Raw genomic sequence first — 20,329 nt, 5'->3', positions numbered from 1 at the left:
CCAACCACCAGATCAGGCTGCCCAGAGCCTCATTCAGCCTGGTCTTGAATGCTTCCAGGGATGGAGCACCCACAGCCTCCTTGGGCAACTTGTTCCAGTGTGTCACCACCCTCTGTGTGAAAAACTTCCCCCTAATATCTAACCTAAATCTCCCCTGTCTCAGTTTAAAACCATTCCCCCTTGTCAACAAAAAAAGTTGGTCAAGTAACTTGGTGTAATTGCTGTTCTACTGTGCTTTCCACCAGATGCCACCTGCTCTTAGTGAATAAAGTACACACATAAATATATGTGTTTGCATGTGCACACATGGGCTTGGTGTTTGCTTTTCCGTTGCCTCTTAAGACTTAATGAGGTGAATTGTGTATTTAAGCTACCATCCTCACCAAAGGTACATACCATGCAGAATATGCCTGAATTTCCCAGATGTCCTTGCTGATGGCTTTGGCTGATGCTGCTGCTCTTTCTCTGGGCTCAACCCCTTCTTTTTAACCTGAGTTCCCTCACCACATGATGCCAACCTGGAAAAGCAAACAGTGGGAATGGGGATTTAAGCCCACATCAAAGTGAGCAGAGGAGACCCTGGCAGCTGTCCTAAAACTCATGCACCTGCACAGAGCACAGCTCCTGGCCTGCATTAGAAGTAGTGTGGCCAGCAGGAGCAGAGAGGTAATCATCCCCCTGTACTTAGCACTGATGAGGCTGCATCTTGAGTACTGCATTCACTTTTGGGCCTCTCACTACAAGGAAGACATCAAGACCCTGGAACGTGTGCAGAGAAGGGCAGCAAAACTGGAGAGGGGTCTGGAGCACAAGTCTTATGAGGAGTGGCTGTGGGAGCTGGGATTGTTTTGTCTGGAGAAGAGGAGGCTCAGGGGAGACCTCATTGCACTGTATAGCTTCCTGAGGGTAATGGTTGTGACGCAGAGGGGCTTGGCCTCTTCTCCCAGGCAACAAACAGGACCCAAGGAAATGGCCACAAGTTGTACCAGAGGAGGTTTAGGTTAGATATAAGGAAAAACTTTTTCTCTCAGAGAGTGGTCAGGCACTGAAATGGCTGCCCAGGGAGGTGGTGGAGTTGCCATCCCTGGTGGTGTTCAAGAGGCATCTGGGTGAAGAGCTATAAGATGTGGTTTAGGGCTTGTGGTAGCAATGGTAATGGGAGGATGGTTGGACTAGACAATCTTGTAGGTCCTTTCCAATGTTGTGATTCTATGATTCTATGACTCATGCTTTGGGATGTCCAGACAACTTGTTTTTCCTTCTGAATTAAACCTCCTAGTATTTTGCTTTCCAAATAACAATTGGTGAACATATCTATAGACTGGATACCAAATACATGGTCAAAAAAATTAATGTATTCCAACAGTATTCATGTGTGCAGTGCAGCACTGTTTTGAGTCATATTTTGGAAGATAGACTGAGAACAGAAAAATGAAGGGATCTTCCTAAAGCTTTATACTGCAGAGCACTGATCTCTTCTGTTTCCTCAGTATCTTGACAGTGCTCTGGAGTATGAGTGCTTGTGTAAGGATGCCCATTCTGGTACAAAGACCTTTCTCTTGTACTTTTCTAGTGGTCCAGGTAAGCTACCTGATCATAACCTCCCAGTAGACTCTGTGAAGCAGTGACAGTGCAGCTGAGTGTCCTTCTGTCTTTCTGCCTGTATTATTAATTTCTCTGGATGCATTTCCTTGAAGCATGATATCTCATGAATCTCAAGTTCTTTACTTCAAACACTTCTTTTTAATATCTTAGAGTAAAACCTTGCTTGTTTGGAATTGTTATGAGATGACTTGCATATGGAAGGGTTAATCCAGTGCTTTCTTTCACCCCTTCTCCCCTCACCTTCCCCACTCCCAGCATTTTATTTATTTATTTATTTACTTATTTATTTTGGATCAGTAGCCTCACACTTCTGTAATCTAAATGTGCAAATGCTTTGCAGTCACAGTCCAGTAGCTAGGTTAATCTCAGACCCCTGGAGTGGCAGATGGCTGATTTGTTGCTGATTCCAGTTACAGAGAATTGTGCCACCTATTATCTTTGCACAGGCTGTTGCTTAAAAAGATGCCACAGGCAAAATCAGTGACAAGCAAAGCAAAGAAAACACTCTCTGATATGTATTACCACAGGTGAAAATGTGAAATATTTCACCTTTTGTGGGAAGGGCCCAAGAGGTGGACAAAGAGAAGAGAGGAGGTGGGAGGGAAAGAGAGGGAGAGGAATTTTTGTACCTAAAATACAGAAATACAAGGCTTGCTACAGGAATGATATTGAATTAAAACAATTTATCCTACTTTAAATGTTTTTGAAAAGTGCAATATTTGGCTTTAGCCCTCTGCTTTAAGTCTTAGACAAAGCAAATCGGTTGGCACTATGGGAGACCTTTCTTGCTCTTCCCAAGCCTTAGCAGTGTATGTTGTCATAAGAATGAGTGGCTCTCATCCTAGTCATTGCAGTTTCAGGTGTGCCTAATGGCCAGTGGGCAAAGTCATGATGGCACCACATTGTCCACTTTCACCTGAGCTGCTTGGAGGAGAAACTTATCCCTCCATAGAGTTCAAGGAGAAGCTTGGAGGACCTTCCAGAACTAATGGGGGCTGAGGCAAGTGGGGGTGAACCCCAGTTCAAAGAGTCCTGGGTGATGTGCACAAAGAAGTATGTAATGAATTGGAAAAGAGTGAAAATTCAGATATTTGCGGTCGTTTTCAGCACTTTTGTGTCTACAATTAATATTTTCTCTTTTCTCTTTGCTCCGTGAAACACCACAGAACCAGATGAAGAATTTGGGAAGAGAGTGTGGATTCCCCGTGCAGAGTTCGGTGACAAAGTCTGTGAATAAGGTAAGACCAAGGAATTATGTATGTGAAGATTTTTTGCCTTCTAAACTCATTATAGTACAGAAATCGACATTCCAAATGCTAAGTGAAAAAGTCTAAAAGATCAAGCCAGAAAGGACTTCTTTTTAATGCATATCATTATGATGGTTTGGGTTTTATAACAGTTTGTATTGTATCCAAATGATCTACATGTGAATAATTGTTACCAACCTCCTGACACTAGGACCTAATTAGGAAGTAAGAGCCTTAAATAGGCCATTTGCGTAGTGAGCTTCCATATGTCTCCTTGTGCAATTTATTTGCTTCACTCCATTGAGATATAATGAGAATGGAACTCCTCGAACTGCCTTTGACTCTGAGGCCCTCCTCTTCATCTTCCTTGCAGTTATAGCCCACTATTAAGAAGATAATGTCTATTTCCCTTTGTTCAGAAAGAAAAATCTGCTGTCCTTCTAACCTGCTCCAAACTGACAGAGTTTTTCTATTTCCAAGTTTCCAATGGAAATAAAATGAGAAACAGCAAAACAATCCACAGCCTATGAATAATGTCATACCGTCAGAGAAAGCACAACGAAGGACAGGAAAGGATGATCATGAAAGTATACTGCTCATCATATCTAGGACTCCTGGAAACCTGCTGAAAAGCTAACATTATTGCATTTCAGCCAAAGTATGGGTTCAATTTAAAGACTTCTGTGTTGGTTCTGTTTGGATTTCTGCCTTCTAGGACATGAGGAAGGGAAGTGGTTGGTTTGAGGTTTGAGTTTTGTCTTAGTTCTGGTTATTTAGCTCAGTATTGACCAATGTGTTTTCTGGGACTTTATGCCCATGTTATTTTTCAGAAAACTTATTTAAAATATGGTTTCAGGAAAGATTCTTTCTTTCCAAACAACTTTTTAATGCATGACTCCACCCCAGACACCATCCTCAAGTCAGTATAGGGTCTGGATAACGTCTTCTACAGGAGCGAAGACGAACAAGCTCTCAAAGTGTGTGTGGGTTTTTGTTGTTATTGTAATCGTACTTGTTTTGAGTTTTTCTTTTTTCTTCTTCTAAATCAAGGTCTTATTTCTCAGTACACGTCAGTTCCACATGCAGTGATTTTGTTTATGATAATTCACTCGCGTGTTCCCTTCCAGGAATTGTCATTGCCTTCCAGAAGGGAGGTTAGTGCTGGTTCCCTTGCAGTGATAATTATAATCAGACCTGCCAGCCTTCACACAGTCTATGCTTATCACTTGCATTTAGGAGGATTTTTTTTTTTTTTTTCCTGAAGCCTATCACCAGTATTTCTTCTTAGGGAGAAATAGTCATGATTTTTCAACTAATCTTTGATGTCTCTCAGCTTTGAAAGCACAGAGAGGAGCAAAATGACTGCCAGATGCAGTAAAAGGCAATGTCTCTCTATTGCAGTGCATAGCTTTGCTCCTTGGAGAGCANATTGCAGTGCATAGCTTTGCTCCTTGGAGAGCACGGATAGGATAGAGTTTGTGAAACAAAGATTCTTAATGCAGTTGTGACCACTGCTTAGATGTGTAGGAGACACAAGACAGTGTTTTTCTGGTTGTGGTGCTCTCACAAACTCAGTAGTAGATCTACTAGATGAGGGCTCTGTGTGGTAAGCAGTCATGGGCACTGCTTGCCATCCAGGGACAGGAGCAGCATGGGACTGACGGAGCAGAAACCACCTGCACACAGCAGTGCAGTGGTGTCTGGCTGGCCATCGTGGTGATGGTTAATAGGGTGTTGTTTGATGTTACATTCATTATAGGATATATAGAAAATTCCCTGCCCCATTTTTTTTTTTTGCTTTTTTGTTTGTTTGTTTGTTTTCCAGGGAGAGAGGCATCCCACCATTTACTAGACATGCCCTCATTTTCACTCCATTGCTCTTATTGATATGTTAATAGCCCTTCTCTTTGGCTTTTGCTTTTTGCTAACTTTAAAAAGCAATATGTCAGTTTATACCCTTTCATTAGTCTAAATGAGTGATGTATTTTTAATTCCCTCCTATGCTATCACTATGTTCTTCATTTTTTCAAAGATTTGGGTTCCCTTGATTTTGGCAGAAATTGATAATGGTCATTGCTATATGGCTTTTGTAGAGGAGGAAATGGTGGGACACTGGGAACTTGACTGTCTGCAGCTATGCATTTACAGCCTGCAAGAATATGATTTGCCTTTATTTTATTTAAATTCACTGGCAACTCAAGATTTATTTATCAGGTGTCACTCCCTGAAGGAAGATAAATGCTACATAGAAAAGACTTCATCTATTATACAAACAGATTTGAAGGCTTTGCTATTGCATTTCCCTGACTGCTGTATGAAGTAAAAATGCCTTCGGCTGAGCAGAGACAGAGTGATTCTTAGCAGCAGCATCTTATGACCTTTTGATCAGATGAGATCTCAAGCCTTATTAGAGGACGGATTATGATGTGATGGTAAGAGGGCCAGGAATAGTCTTTTTGTTATGAGATCTTTCCAGTGAACATCCTTCTTCAGTGTATTCAGGTGGTTAAAGCACCAAAGCCAGGACAAGCATTTGAAAATGAAGGAGTAAATTATTGGAACAGGAGATTAAAATACATTCAAGTTTACCAACTCCAGCTAAATATCACAGCTTACAGCTTATCCCTAATATTCTCTGACCTCGTATTCTATCAAGCCTGTAGATGACATTGCAACATTTCCTATCACTAATAACCCCATTTTGGTAGAAAGTTCTACCCAGAAACAGACCCTGAGTCACAGATCATAGAACCATAGAACCTTCTTTCTAACTTGATGTCCAATATCAATAGTCTGACATAACTAGTCTGAAGGATAATGCTCAATCATTGCTGACTCTGCTCACCAGGAATGGCTGTGCCAAAGTTTGACCTGGCTGCCAAGGCCACTTCTGGGGAAGAAGGCAGGGCATTTGTGAGGCATGTTGTAAATGTAAATGGACATATGTGAGCATGCACCATACACGCATACAGGAAGCCCATGCTTGTTATGGAGTGTGTAAAATAGCCTTGCACGTGCTAGAATGGGAACTTCTAAGCTGTACAAGTTTTGTTTCCTCCTGAAGCCGAATGATCTGTTTGTTTGTTTGTTTGTTTTTTCCCCAAAGGGAAGAGAGAGAAGGCCTGGCAGTGCACAAATCCCTAACTGCTATCAGTGTTCTCTAACTGCTATCAAAGGATGCTGATGCATCAGGTCTGGAGAACAATAGCTGCCACAGCCCTATGGAAAGTCTTTGAAAATGTAAAGGTTATGGAGGTGGAGGAAATGCACAGCAGGACACCATCTCTTCTTATCTCCCCCAGCCTCTTCAATCAGGTGCCTGCTGAGCTTCCCACTCCTCCTGCCTTTTAGGATAGGATCATAAGGCATTAGATTCTACTGGCATTAAGTCATCTTCCTGGCATTATAACTCCCCAAGGCAGAGAACTACAGTGAAACATGGAAGCTTGAACCCACATGGGGCTTAAACTATAGCTACTAGGCCTGCAGAGATGTCCAGGAGCTATGAAGAGATACTCACTGCCTGACTCCATCCTTCACCAGCTTTCCAATAGGAAAGGCAAGGGGTAGTGAGAGTTGGACAGCAACACTTCTGCTGCCTCCACCTCCTTCAAACATACTATTGCTGAGGTATAACTGGTCATGGACAGCTTTGCACTGGAAGCTGCTCAGAGGAATGAGTTGCTCTGAAAGGACCTCTCTGAGGGTAACAGTTTCTGATGAAACCTTTTAAACCATTCCACAGAGGAGGCCTTGTGGTGTCTGATGAAGAGAGTGAAGGTATAAAAAGTGTTCTCTGCATCACTTCAAAGTCTTATAATGCATAGGTCCATGTGAGGTATAAAATGTTATCTGGGCTTGGGTGACACTATTAAAGTCCTCCCTCTTGGCATGGGATTGGTTTCATGCTGCTGGGTCTTCTGCCAAACAATCCCTATACCGGCATACTCAAAGCATGCTCTTGTCTTCAGTTTCTGTAACTCATAGAGATCAATGAAAACAGATTAACTGATCTCCCGCTTAGTACAGAAGCTCATCTTGGACATCTTATGTTCTACAGATTAGAATGGTTAGAGCACATGATAACTTCTAGAGGTGGGACGCTTTTCTGGGGACAGAACATTTAAACTGGCAAGTGTTTAAGAAATAGTATCAGACAGATGACAGTGCTATGGGATGGGAAAAAGAGGACGGTTTATGAAGTTAAGCTGTGTTTGCCTAACGATGTCATTTTAAGCATGTAACGTCTGATTCCTTGCAATTATTCTTAGACTGCAGACAGCAGAGATCTCCAATTTCTCACTTGAGAACCCGAAAAACACTATTGTTATAATCAGACTTAGAGCCATATACCTCCCTTCACTTTGCTGGATTGTGGTGATCTTGGGATAGGACAAGGATAGGAGGACATTCATGTCACACCACTGCCTTAGGCTGCATCTGTCTTCAGCAAACTAAGCAGTGTCTGTGAAAGTTGCAGTGCAGAGGAAAGAGTGTACATGGGGATACTCAGACTACCAGACCTTGGCATGCTTTTGGTTCATGACAACTAGCAAACTATTAAATCACTGCTAAGCATGGATCAGGGTTCATTTTGCACTTAGCTGCTGTCTTAAGGAAGCTAAGACATGGTTATGAGCAGAGATACAAACCATTCTGTGCCAGTTGGCCTCCGTGCCTGGCAGTATTTCTGGTCACATTTAATTTGCTAGTAGCCGAGGAGGCTCAGGCCCAGATGGGAAACTGGACTCCATCACCTTAAACTCCGTTTGTCAGCAGAGAAGAGAGAAGAGAACCTCCGTCAGAGACCGACTGAGCCTCCCATGGCCCTGACCTCTCCAAATTGTAGACGGAGAATAAAAGCAGATAAGCTGACAGAGTTCAATGTTCTGGCAGCAAAAAGAAAGTCTGTATTAGCCCAGAAAAGGCCATGTATAGTACAGGGGAATTTCCTGCATATTTACTAGTTACCTCCCATGCGTCTCTGAGCTCAGATAGGTTTTAAGTTATTTACTTGATCTTTCCTGCAACAGCAAGTGCCATTTGTCTTCACAGAAAGAGTTTCTTTTTCCCTTGCCATATGGAGGTTCCTTTTTCAGTTGTAAGGCTGGTGTGCTGTATAATTTCATTTTAATGATCTGGTGGCTGATAGTTAAACGTGTCCACAGGAGACAATTGTAGTCTTTAATGCAAGAAAAGGGCTCATGGAAGGATATGTTGCTATGTCTTTTAAGTATGAGTAAAATCTTTGCTTGATAAAGAAAGTCATATTTCAAGTTATACTCATCTAAATATACGTGTGTATTTTTTCACACTCACTGAACTAAAAACCTACATGAAAATGTAACTTTGTCTTGACTACTGCAATTGGAGTATAATGTGTCATTAACTTTTCTTTGAAATCTTTTCATTTCCAAGATGGCATGATAGAATAAATATTTTGTTTAAACATCTTGAACAAAACATTTTCCCTTCAGGAGTACCTCAAGTGTTTGGTCACAATGGAGGAGGAGTTATTAATTGAATCTGGCACTTATTTGGAAATATGACCTTAATCTGTGGGTTTCAGTGAATAAGGTATTTTCCCTAGGTGTTTCAGTAAGTCAGATAAGAAAATTATATTCTTGACATGCTAAAGATGTTCCATTTTTGAAAACGATATCCCAGTTGTACCACTGAAACTCAATGCCCTGTGTTGCTTGTTAACCACCACACATTTATTGTTTCAGTGTCCCATTTTGCTATCAAGTACCAATGCACCACAACATACCAAATAATCAATAGTTCTGTCAGTTGAGTATGCCCTGGAAATATAATATTACTGTTAATATCGATCCACACAGCAGAAATCAAGGCATCAAAACCTGCAGTCACGACTTGCTAGCACCCTGGCTTTTACTTGCAGAGCAACCAGCTTGAAAATCATGACAGCATGCCATCCCCAGGGACCAGTGTTTTCTGCTCTCCCTCTCTGCATGCATAATAATAACTGACATGAACATAAGTACAAGGGTAACAGCCTGCATGCAACCTGCAGATCTAGTGTGTATTCATTTCAGTCTTCTGTGTTTTCTGGGTGCAGCGAACCAGCTGCTGGTAAAATCAAGATGCATCGGTTCTGGTATCCACCTCTGTTCCTCCAAGCTGCCAGCTTACCTCGGGAGGAAGAAAATATGCTTTCCATTCCCGTGTGTGCATTCACACACTCCCCTGTGAGTTTGGCAGTCTTCGTTGTGTCTGTAACAGCTTCACAATGAAGTCATGAATGAAAGTTCAGCAGATTGATTTTACTATTGTCAGCCTTCATAAGAGATAAGTGTGATATTCCGGAAGCTCGTTCCAGATTTTACATGGTCCAGATAAATGAAACCAGCATTTTATCTCTAGACCACAAAATACTCAGCACAGTTCTTCCCACTTAGGAATACTTTATTTCTGGTCTCAAGAACTGCACTGTGACCCAGAGAAAATTTCTTTAATAAATGTATCTATATGAATAGTATGAGTGTTGGGGGGGTGAGTAACCTGGAAGTGAGCAGAGCACCACTTCAGTGAAGAGAAGTGAGATGTAGTCATCATTTACCATGTGAATGAGCCAAAGACAAAGGGAGATTCACTCAGCTAGAGCCCTCCCTGCAGCAGAAGCAGCAGCCTGGCCCATGCTGACACACACCAGTCTGAGTCTTGGGTGGTTCCTCTAACATTGATACCTCTGCTCAGCCACACAGCTGGAGGAGCTGAGAATCTCCCAGCAGTGTGTGGGGGACATCATTAATGATGGCTGTGTTCCTCGTGTCACACATTGGTGTGTGCATAGCAAGAGATTCTTTTGGTGTTGTTAGCTGCTAAGTTCTGTCTTGCAAGTAACCTTCACTGTACTACCTTTTGACCCAAACAGGACATTCATCAGCATTACGCTCCATCCTCCAGTAGTTCATCTCCTGTATGGCAAGCCATTTAGAATTGAAAGAGGAAGCTCAAGGCAACTTTTCAGGCTGTTTATGTGAAGAAAGATAGATGTATATATATATATTTTCTTTCTGTAAGGAATCAAGGCCAGGCTTTATGTGCTCAGAGCAGTTTGAGCTGCAGAGAAGACATATTTACAATGTTCCACATCTACTGGAGTTTCCTAGAAATCATTTTCATATCAGGAATTACATTTCTACACTCCTTCAGATAGGAAAGAAACAGAAATTCAGACCTGGAAGTGGTATGACTTACAGCTTAGGGCTGCTACTGTGCAAGCATGTGGAGTCAGCAAGGTGCTCATCAGCTGAGGCTGTGTGCCATCAAAAAAAAAGAGAGGCATTGCCATGGCCTTTAAAACATTTTTTCACCTCTGTCATTTCTTTTCTATATGGCCTCAGCAGCTTCTTTCAGCTACTTCAACTAAAACTACAAGTGATGTCATTATTATTATATTTTTTTTCTCTTAGAAGCTGAGTGGCCATTTCTGCCTTATCTCCTCTTTTAGATAAAATGCCCCCAAATGCCATCATTGAAGTTCAGAGGTCAGTGGTGACTTTAAAATCCCCTCCAATTGCCTTGGATCAAAACCAAATGAAATAAAAATCAATGTGTGAGTCAAGAGGCCAAGACACCAAAATGATGTGTCCAACGCAAGCAGCTTGCTGGTTTCAGAACATTTCTGGCAGCCATCTGCTTGTCTGAATTTGAGGATGTGACGCTTTTAAAAGTCAGAGGAAAAACACACACTAAACCACAGCTTTCAGATATTTTGCTTGATAACAGGATTCTCTTTTTTGTGCCCATTTTCCCGCAGCCTCAAGAATGTCCGGTTTTGCAATCATACTGTCAGCAGGTGTTCATGGTACTGAAGCACCACATTGTGTAATTCTCTAATTTAAAAAGAAAAGCTTTTTGAGGCCTCAAAACATTTTCTCCTCATCCCTCTTCATGAATGAACAACAAAACAGAGAGTTATCAAAACTCAATAGGCTCTCATTTGTTTATATGGATAAAGACTGGCCTTTTATGGCTAAAAAGAATCTCTTTTTTTCTTTTTTTTTCTTTCTCCACACTACTTCTATTTCAACTCCGTGGTCTCAGACTTGTCTTGTGTAACAAAGAAACAGATGCTTTTATGGATGGTGTTAACCGAGATACCAGTGACCGAATCACATTTAAGAGCTAAATTCCCCTTTTATTCTTGAAGGTGGTTGGGATCAAAGCACCACGAGGCTGTGGCTGGAGGGAGAAACTTGAACTCGTGGTGAACAAATAAAGACATTACAGATTCCTTTGCTGCCAGTGTGACCCCTTTAATCAGCCGCATGTCCACACTTAAGAAGATGATATTGTGTTAGACCATAAAAATCCCTGTCACGGTTAGAGCACAATAAAGCAAATATAATATTGTTCCTGGCCCAAAGACTATATGACATTAAAGGTTAAGGCGAGAGTCAATGTATGGACACAGGCAGAAAGACAGCAGTGGGAAAAAGCTTTTAGTTCCTCTCCACACATCCAGCTGTGGCCAGCTGTTACAGGGCTGTGTGCATTGCACTGGGAGAGGTGTGGAAAAGGACTACAGAGAGGGCTCGTTGATGTGTAACAAGAGTTTTTCCACTGTGGGAGAGACAGCCCTGGAGAAGAGATGATGGTACATTAGCAGAAGTTGTTTGCTCTCTTACTTGGCAATTGCTTAGGGAAAACATTCTTTCTGGATTTTTTTTTTTTATTTTACTTTATTATTTATTTATTTTTTTTAAAAATATATATATGAATAAGGCATTTATAAAGTAATGAAATCTACATTTTCATCAATTATAATGGACTCCATTAAATTCTGGACATTTACCACATCACAATGTTTATCTGCGAGGCAATATTTCTCTGTGCTTAATAAAATGGAACAGCAGCAGTACTGCAGCAAATTTAAGCCACTTCTGGTACTCAGTGTCAGGATTTTAATGGCACACACATTACCTTGGCTTCTTTTTATAGCTTCATCTTGCTTTATGTGACAATACTTAGTTTTTATGTCATGCTTTTTGCATATAAATCTTGTCGCTTCACAAAGAAGAGTAGGACACTATACTCATTTCAGAGTACAGAAATAGCACAAAATGAGGTGACTTCGTTCTGGCCACAGAGCAGGTCAGAAGCATTGTTAGGAGGAGACCTCTGTCTTCTTAGATTCCATCCCATGAGCGCACTACATCTCCAGCAAGAAGCTTTACCTGTTTGTAGCCAAGCTGAGGTGTGTGTCACAGGCTTGCAGTGAATGGGAAGAAGGGAGTGGGAAACTTCCCATTGACTTCTTGGAGCCTTGGGTTGCTACCAGGTCTCTGCTCTAACTTGTGCTTCTGTGGGAGGGGTTCTGAACAGTCCATAGCAAGGGCTTGATCCTGAACCCACTCTCATGATCTCCAAACCAGGAGTTTGTGATGTTCCCAGGTTGCCTGTGTCACAGATGGCCATTCTGTCCAGATTACTGCTGTCTTAGGGGGATTGCACTTTAGTCCAGCCATGAAGTACTGGCTATTGAAGAGCCACCAATTCTTCTCAAATCCTCTTTGCTCATCTCATGCCACAGCATTTTGCAGGAAGGGATTTTTCCAGTAAAGGCAAGGGGGTTGGTGTCTGGCAGCTCCATGAGATTCTGGGAGTCTGACTGCCAAACATCCTCTCCCTTTGGTGGAGGGATTCTCCCAGAGAGGACCTGCCTTTGATATGCTATGGTGGAGGATATGATGGATGAGCCTCTCTCAGCTCCCTCCTCCTTGGAAATGAGCTGTATATCTAAATGGATCGTACTCCAGTGAAATCAGCTGATGAATGAATCAATCAGTCAGGCTCAGAAATCTTCCTGCTGCTTCCAGGGAGAAGGCATGTTCAGGAATGACCCCCTGGTAATTGAAAAGCCAACCTCTCATGTGGCTGCAAAGCTCCTACCACTGCAGTTTTCCTCGTTAAATTGGACTGTGGTTATGTAGCTCTTAAAAGAACAGAGGAGGGAAGTGATCAATAGCAACCTTCTTCAGCTTCACTTAGATCAAGGCTCCCTGGCACAATGCTTGGACAATGTGACTGTGAATCGAAGCAGTTGGAACCCAGAAGAGCTGTGGGGCATTCTGGGAGCAACACAGACCCATCAACTGTGTTTTCTGCTTCTAGGTTATCAGAAGTACTCAGCATGGGTTCACCTAAGGGAGGTCATGTTTGACCAACCTGGTAGCCTTCTATAACACTGTCACTGGCTGGGTGGATGGGGGGAGAGCGGTAGATGTAGTCTACCAGCAAGGCATTTGATACTGTCTCCCACAACATCCTTATAACAAAGCTGAGGAAATGTGGGATAGATGAATGGACAGTGAGGTGGGTTGAGAACTGGCTGACTGGCAGAGCAAAGAGGGTCATTGTTGGCAGTGCAGACTCTGGTTGGAGACCTGTAAATAGTGGTGTTCCTCAGAGGTTAGTGCTGGGTCTGGTCTTCTTCAACATCTTCATCAATGACCTTGACTAGGGGATAGTGACCACCCTCATCAAGTTTGCTGATGATTCAAAGTTGGAAGGATTGGCTGACATGCCTGAAGGCTGTGCTGCCATTCAGTGAAACCTGGACAGACTGGAGAGCTGGCCGATAAGAAACTGGATGAGGTTTAACAAAAGCAAGTGTAGAGTCTTACACCTAGGGAGAAAGAATTGCATGCACCAGTGCAGGCTGGAGTTGACCTGCAGGAGAGGAGCTCTGCTGAGAGGGACCTGGGCGTCCTCGTGGACGACAGGTTGGCAATCCTCCCCCTCTACTCTGCCCTGGTAAGGCCTCATCTGGAGTACTGTGTCCAGTTCTGGGCTCCCCAGTAGAAAAAAAAAAACAGGGATCTCTTGGAAAGAGTCCAGCGGAGGGCCACAAAGATGATAAAGGGCCTGGAGCATCTCCCCTATGAAGAAAGGCTAAGTGAACTGGGTCAATTTAGCCATGAGAAAAGAAGACTGGGAGGATCTGATCCAGTTCTATGAATATCTGAAGTTTGGGGGACAAAGTGGCCAGGCCAGACTTTTCAGCAGTGTGTGGAGACAGGACAAGGGGAAACTGCCAGAAACTGGAGCATAGGAAGTTCCACATGATTGTGAGCAAGAACTCCTTTGCTCACAGTTGTCACGGGTTACTTAGATTTACCTATGCCCATGACAGGGGAAGCCACCCTGTAGGGCCCCCTCCCTGGGGCCCGGAAAGGAGGGGTAAAAGGGGAATGGGATAAAAACAGCAGCAATCTAAGGAGGAAAAACTTATTTTACTAAATATGATATCGAAATACAAGATAACACAATATAATATAATTGAGGCTAATAAATCGAACGAAACAGAGAGAGTGAGTCCCTGAAAACCGAGAGGCCGACTGTGAACTCTAGGCGACACGGCTGGAATGCTTCCCACTCTCCAAGAAATTCGAGAGAAGAAGGAGGGCACTCCAGCCTGGGAACGAGATTATATAGCGTCCTGGTCCTATATCGCTACTTGTGTTGTTCTCTGGGATATGTATTGTTCTCCTTCTGTGGACTGCACATTCAATAGAAGTATCCATGCTCTACATGATGTTATGATTTGGAATACTGATAGCAAAATTCCAAAATTACAAAACCATGACAACAGTGATGGTGATGGAGCACTGGAACAGGCTGCCCAGGGGGGTGGTGGAAACTCCTCTGGAGATATTCAAGACCCGCCTGGACACCTACCTGTGTGACCTGGTGTAGGGAACCTGCTTTGACAGGGGGTTTGGACTCAATGATCTCTGGAGGTCCTTTCCAACCCCTATGATTCCGTGATATGGATGTCCTCCAAAAGGGAGATGACTGGGCTAAAATGAGACCTAGAAAATGATGTGGAATTAAAAACAGAACTAATTGTGTGGTTCAGTGCAAGCCAATCTGTTCTTTCCAATGAAAGCTTTAAAAAAAGCTACCCAGCCCCACATACCTCCAGTGCAGTTGTTGGGGCTTTCTGAGGAAAAAAAAGAAAAAAAGAAAAAAAGAAAAAAGAAAAAAGAAAAGAATCAGAGGAAAAGTTTTTACTCCTCTGCTGAAATTTTCACTACTCACAATGTCCTGGTTCCTCTGCCAGATGGATAATTTTGTAGGATGGGGTTCAAATCAGAGGATTTTACCTGCTTGGTGATTAAAGCCTTTGGTGACATCAACAAAATCAATTTTCATCCCTGCATTTACCTCACAATATTTTAGGTGTTGCAAACTTAGAGATATTTGTTAGCGCTGGAAATGAGCTGATGCAGACCTGAGATGAAGAAAAGCCTAAAATGATTCAGCTTCCCTTGTCAGCTTTGTTTGTCCATGCATTTCTCCTACAGTGCTCAGTTTCTGCAAAGCTGTATCCACTCCTCAGTGGCAGGTGGACAGAGCTAGGAAGGCACATCCCAGAGTTTCTTTCCATAGATAACAAGCTGATGCACTAGAGAACAAAAAACAAAAAACAACACTTTCTTTTTTTTTTTTTTTTAAAAAAAAAAGAGCAATCAGCTACATGAGAACTGAGCAAATTAAATGTCTGAGCAGTGCTTCAAAAGCGAACATGGGCAGCATCAGAAATTTTCCATCAGCTGTAATAACGCCAATTACTTTGCCAATTGCTGATTCCACAGTGATTTGTTTAGTGCAGTCATGCTTCAGCCTCTTGCCTGAGCTGATAGGCTTTGTTTATGCTGACTGTTCATTTGCAGTGCTTTTCTGTTTTTTTTTCTCTCACTTTTCCTTTCCCTTAAACCCAGCTGCAACCCAGAATTGGTCTCCTGCCCCAGTGCTCATTGTCATCCTGGATAGGTATCACTGAAAGGTGAAGAGTTTTTCAGGAGCAAGTGATTACACTGCTGTTCCCAGCTACTTACTCGGATGACACTCCTTGTTCTCCTCTGCCACCGAGTTTAAAATCCAGAACTGTCCTAAGAAGTGAAGCATCTTCTCAAGGAGTAGGCAGCTAGGGTCTGCTGGGGGCAGTGGTTCTGGAGCTGTCACTTTTGTCTTGAGGACAGACAGAGAGATCTCATATATATGTCCAAAGGGCAAAGGCACACAAGCCCTCATGCATGCTTATGAAAAGTGAGTCTCCATGAAAAATGAACAGGAACTTTTTGTTGCTGTTTACATTCTAGGCTGTGGAAATTAATGGGTGTCCCCATAGCCACTTTGCACAAGAGCCGTGATTATTCTTCTGTTAACTGGGGGAGAGAGATAATCAGGAGCGTTTAAAGAGTGCATCTGCCTGACTGACAACTTGAATGTAAACTGCTGTGATATCTACCAGGAAGAAAATAATCTCATTGAACTCCCTTCCCAAGACACTTAGACCAGGGCTGTGAAGAGCTGGATGCTGCTCCCTTCTTTCCCCCTAACTGAGATGCCAGTGGTTGGCTTAATCTCCCAGGTGCACAATGTTTTCCCTTCCAATTTTACTCCTTCCTCAACCTCCCCAGCTCATTAGTGATGGCTCATTTTGCACGTACCATTCTTTCTCCCAGTGGCTTCATGTGGTTTTGGCTGGTTATAGGGAGAGGAGGTGAACTGTGCTTATGCCTTCCTGGCTCAACCTCACAGCCAGCTCCTGTGTGCAGGTGCCTGGAGAGCACTGTAAGCAGGGTGCAACCACAAAGCTGTAATAGCATCATTCTGAATGACAGAGAATTATGAGTATTTTCACACCAATGAACAGTAGGTAGATTGTGCACCTTGTTTTTACAGACTCATAGAATGGCTTGGGTTGGAAGGGGCCCCAAGGATCATCAACTCTGCTGTGGGCAGAGTTGCCAGCCACTAATTCAAGCACCAGATCAGGCTTCCCAGGGCCCCATCCAGCCTGGCCTTGAACACTTCAAGGGATGGAGCATCCACTGCTCCTCTGGGCCATCTATGCCATGGCTTCACCACCTTCTTTTGAAAACTTCTTCCTGACATCTAATCTAAATCTCCCCTCCTTTGATCTAAAACAATTCCCCCTTGTCATATCAATATCTAGCCATTTAAAAAGTTGATTACCCTCATGTATACAATCTCCCTTTAAATTCTGAAAAAACATGAGTTCTCCCCAGAACCTTCTCCTCTCCAGACTGAACTCTCCCAGCTCCCTCAGCCTTAGTAGGAGAAATACTTCAGCCCTCTGATCATCTTTATCATGCTCTGAACCCACTCCAACAGCTCTGTATCCTTCTTGTGCTGGGGGCTCCATAACTGTATGCAGCATTCCAGATTGGCTCTCAAGAAGTCAAAGCAGATAGGGACAGTGCCCTCTGTCACCCTGTTGGCCACCTCTTTGTTGAATCAGCCCAGGATACCACTGGCCTTCTGGGCTGAGTGAATACTGCTGGCTCATGTTCAGCTTTTAATCCACCAGAACTCCCCAGTCTTTCTGGACAGGGCTTCTCTCAAAGAGTTCTCCTCAAAGCTGGGATCACCCCAGCCCAATTGCACTTGGCTTTGTTGAGATTTGTTAGGTTTACATGAGCCCTAGTCTTTTGTCCCCAAGGAACCTGGGGTGACATGACCCTACCATCACTGGGATGCAGGACTAATTACAGTAGGCAAAGCAGCCCCCAGAAACACAAGCTGGCACATGAGGTATCAGTTGGAGGTGAGATTATCAGCTATCTCCATTTGTACCCTACTATCAGTTTCAGCTTTGCAGCTGGTAAACATGTAAGTGACACAATTCGCTGCCCACAACCTTCCTCATCACCAGGAGCTCTGAATGTGTTTCTCAGCCCTCACAGTTCATACCAGCCACAAATAGACACAAAGGGGATGAGCTGCTGGCTCTCATGAGAGAAATGTGGCAAAAGGGAATTTGCAGGGAAACTATAGTAACCCTAAAATGAAAAAGTTTAAGTAGTGGTAGACTTCAGAAGAGCAGGGGCTCCTTTTCCAGCAGTGTCACTTCAGCGGACCTCATTCCCCGTTGTCTGGCAGTTTATGTCATCCCTCACACTGCTACAAAGCATGGTTGGGTCTGAAATTTCCCCTTACACAGTTTAACAGAAATATTTTTCTTCCACTTTGCATTCACTGAAGCACAGCTTCCACGGACACAATGAAAAATAATTTTTTCCAAGTCACAAACCTGCTCATGAAGAAGTTAAAAATAGATGAGAACAGATCCTAATTCCTATCTTATCTGCAGTACAGCATCACATTTGGAGACATTTTATCAGGGAATATTTGTGGAACTATCGGTAAGTCCACACCATACTCAATTAACATTCAACAAAAAATACATATTCTTAATCTTTTGAGGACACCCAAAGATTTTCATTTTCAGAAAGAGAGCAAGTCAAGGTCAAGTACAATGAACACCAATATCTTAAACCTTTTTTCTTACTCCATCACATCCTCTATAAGCTTACTGAGTGCTATTGAGGGGTCAAAACTTGCCTGATGTGGCATGTATGCTGCAATATCATAAATCACCAGGTGATTTAAAATAGCAAAGGGATTACAACGCTGAAGACAGCTCTGTAGGTATGGCTGGATTGGGGTTTATTTTAGAGAAGGACTAATTATCTCACTGGACTGGAGTGCTGCCCACATAGTCCCATCAATTCATGCCCTGCATCTAAGGTTAGAGTACTTGATGGTCAGTGATTCCTCCTACTGTCTCATCTGAATTTCCATGTGTGATCTGCTGTATAGTAGCAGTATTTGGCAAAAGAAATAAAGGCAAGTTTGTCATCCTTTTTATTAAGGAAACTTTACTTTTGGGTTACTGAGTAAACATTTTTCATCACAGCATATGGACAGACAATACCCATGCAATGGTATTTAATGCAGTTCTTATGCTGAGTACTGCAGACTTTGCTTATGCCAGACCCTTGGAGACATTCAAGACTTCTTTGGTTCGTACTAGCAGAATTTAGGTTTTGCATGAAAAGGAAGGGGAAATACCAGCTGATGAAGTGGAAGACAGTCCAGTTCAGAAAACAATGTAAAGACATGCTGTATAACTTCAGCTACTGCCTTGTAGATGTTTCTGCATTTTTATATCCCCGTCCATGAAATGGGAACATTAGTAATTCTCTATCTTGCAGAGAGTTAAGAAGCTAAATTAATTACTGTTTGTGAAGCTAATTGAGATTCCCAGATGGGCATTGTTTGGAAAATTGTAATTATTATTATTATTATTTCCATTGAGACTTGGCTTCGTATAATTAGTTTGCCATATCTGCAAACAGGTACACTCTCTAAAGCTATTTGGAGACATTCCCCATGGGACTGGCCTGTGTAGACCAGAGTGGGAATCAGAGTTGAGTGGTCTCTCCGTTCTTTTTCCTCACCCCAAACATTCATCCATGGCTGTACTCCTCATAACGTCACGTTTCTGCAAGGGAAAAGAAAGAGTTAGGGAAACTGGCCCTGTAACAAATGTGTGCACCATTATAAACTATTATGGAAAATTGTACGTGTATTTGGGCAGTGGAGTAAAGCCTAAAGGTAGATTTCCAGGGAGGGAAAAAGTTTTCTAACAGCTTTTAAATTTCCCTAGCTTTGGACATCAGCTTCTGATACATTTAAATATACTCTCATGCAATGTGCACGAGTCACATATTGTTTCAGTTTATGGTTACAGGTGCTGCTGAGCTCAGTAATACTGAGTTAGCTCAATATTTTCAACAAAGTCAATAAAGCTGAGGCTGTCATTACTTCACTTGATATGATCCACTTGTCAAACACCTCTCCCACTTAAAAGTAGCACAACAGTAGTAGAACAAAAAGACCTACTAAAATGGTGCTGGTTTTAAAGCAAAACATCCCTTTAGCATTATGTAAGCGCTATAGAAAGTATGTTGTTTTATTTATGAATGTAGAACTCTGTCTATTCATTATTTCCTGAGTCTGAGTTTGTCTATTTTGCTTTTCCTTTCCTTTCAAAAATAAACAGTAATTGACACTGAGACATTCAAAGTAGTTTTAAGGATCTTGAATCACCAGCAACATTGCCAGAGATTTCATCTGAGAGAAGCTAAGTCAGTATGAGCAGGAAAGCTGGGGAAAGAAGGCAAAAATAGTCAAGTCAAAGTGTCAGAAATGGCTGTGCAACTTAGTATGAAGTTGCTGGTTTTTTTTAACATACAGAGTGTTTCATCCCACTGGTTCCTGCTTTGCCCAACATCAGCATCTGGCAATGATAGTGGCCTGGATGGAACTTAAAAATTATTTTGATGGGCAGGCAGCAGGGCAAGGGAAAAGATTGTCATCCTCTGCTTTGCTCTTGTAAGACCCCATCAGAATCAATGTGTCCAGGTCTGAGGTCCCCAGCACAAGAAGGATGTAGAGCTTTTGGAACAGGTCCAGACGAAGCCATGAAGATGCTCAGAGGACTGCAGCACCTTTGTTACAAAGATAGGCTGGGGGAGCTGTGCTTGTTCAGCATGGAAAAGAGAAGAATCTTGGAAATCCTCATTGCAGCCTGCCATTACTTAAGGAGAGCTTACATGGAAGAGGGGTGC

The 20,329-nt window shown here is 42.6% G+C and overlaps 1 protein-coding gene across 3 annotated transcripts in view; it reads left to right on the top strand.

The window, feature by feature from the left end:
• The window catches only part of SETBP1 (SET binding protein 1), a 243,012-nt gene that overhangs the window by 101,788 nt on the left and 120,895 nt on the right, over positions 1-20,329 (top strand). For all 3 annotated transcript variants that reach the window (XM_015887217.2, XM_015887216.2, XM_015887214.2), the window contains one exon: positions 2,772-2,843. In XM_015887217.2, the coding sequence (XP_015742703.1) occupies positions 2,772-2,843 (72 nt within the window). The remainder of the gene's footprint in view (positions 1-2,771; positions 2,844-20,329) is intronic.

This window comes from Coturnix japonica, chromosome Z (assembly GCF_001577835.2).
Source record: "Coturnix japonica isolate 7356 chromosome Z, Coturnix japonica 2.1, whole genome shotgun sequence".
Taxonomy (NCBI): Eukaryota; Metazoa; Chordata; class Aves; order Galliformes; family Phasianidae; genus Coturnix; species Coturnix japonica.
The sequence above is the reverse complement of the archived record's forward strand: the minus strand, read 5'-3'. Positions and strand labels throughout refer to the sequence as shown.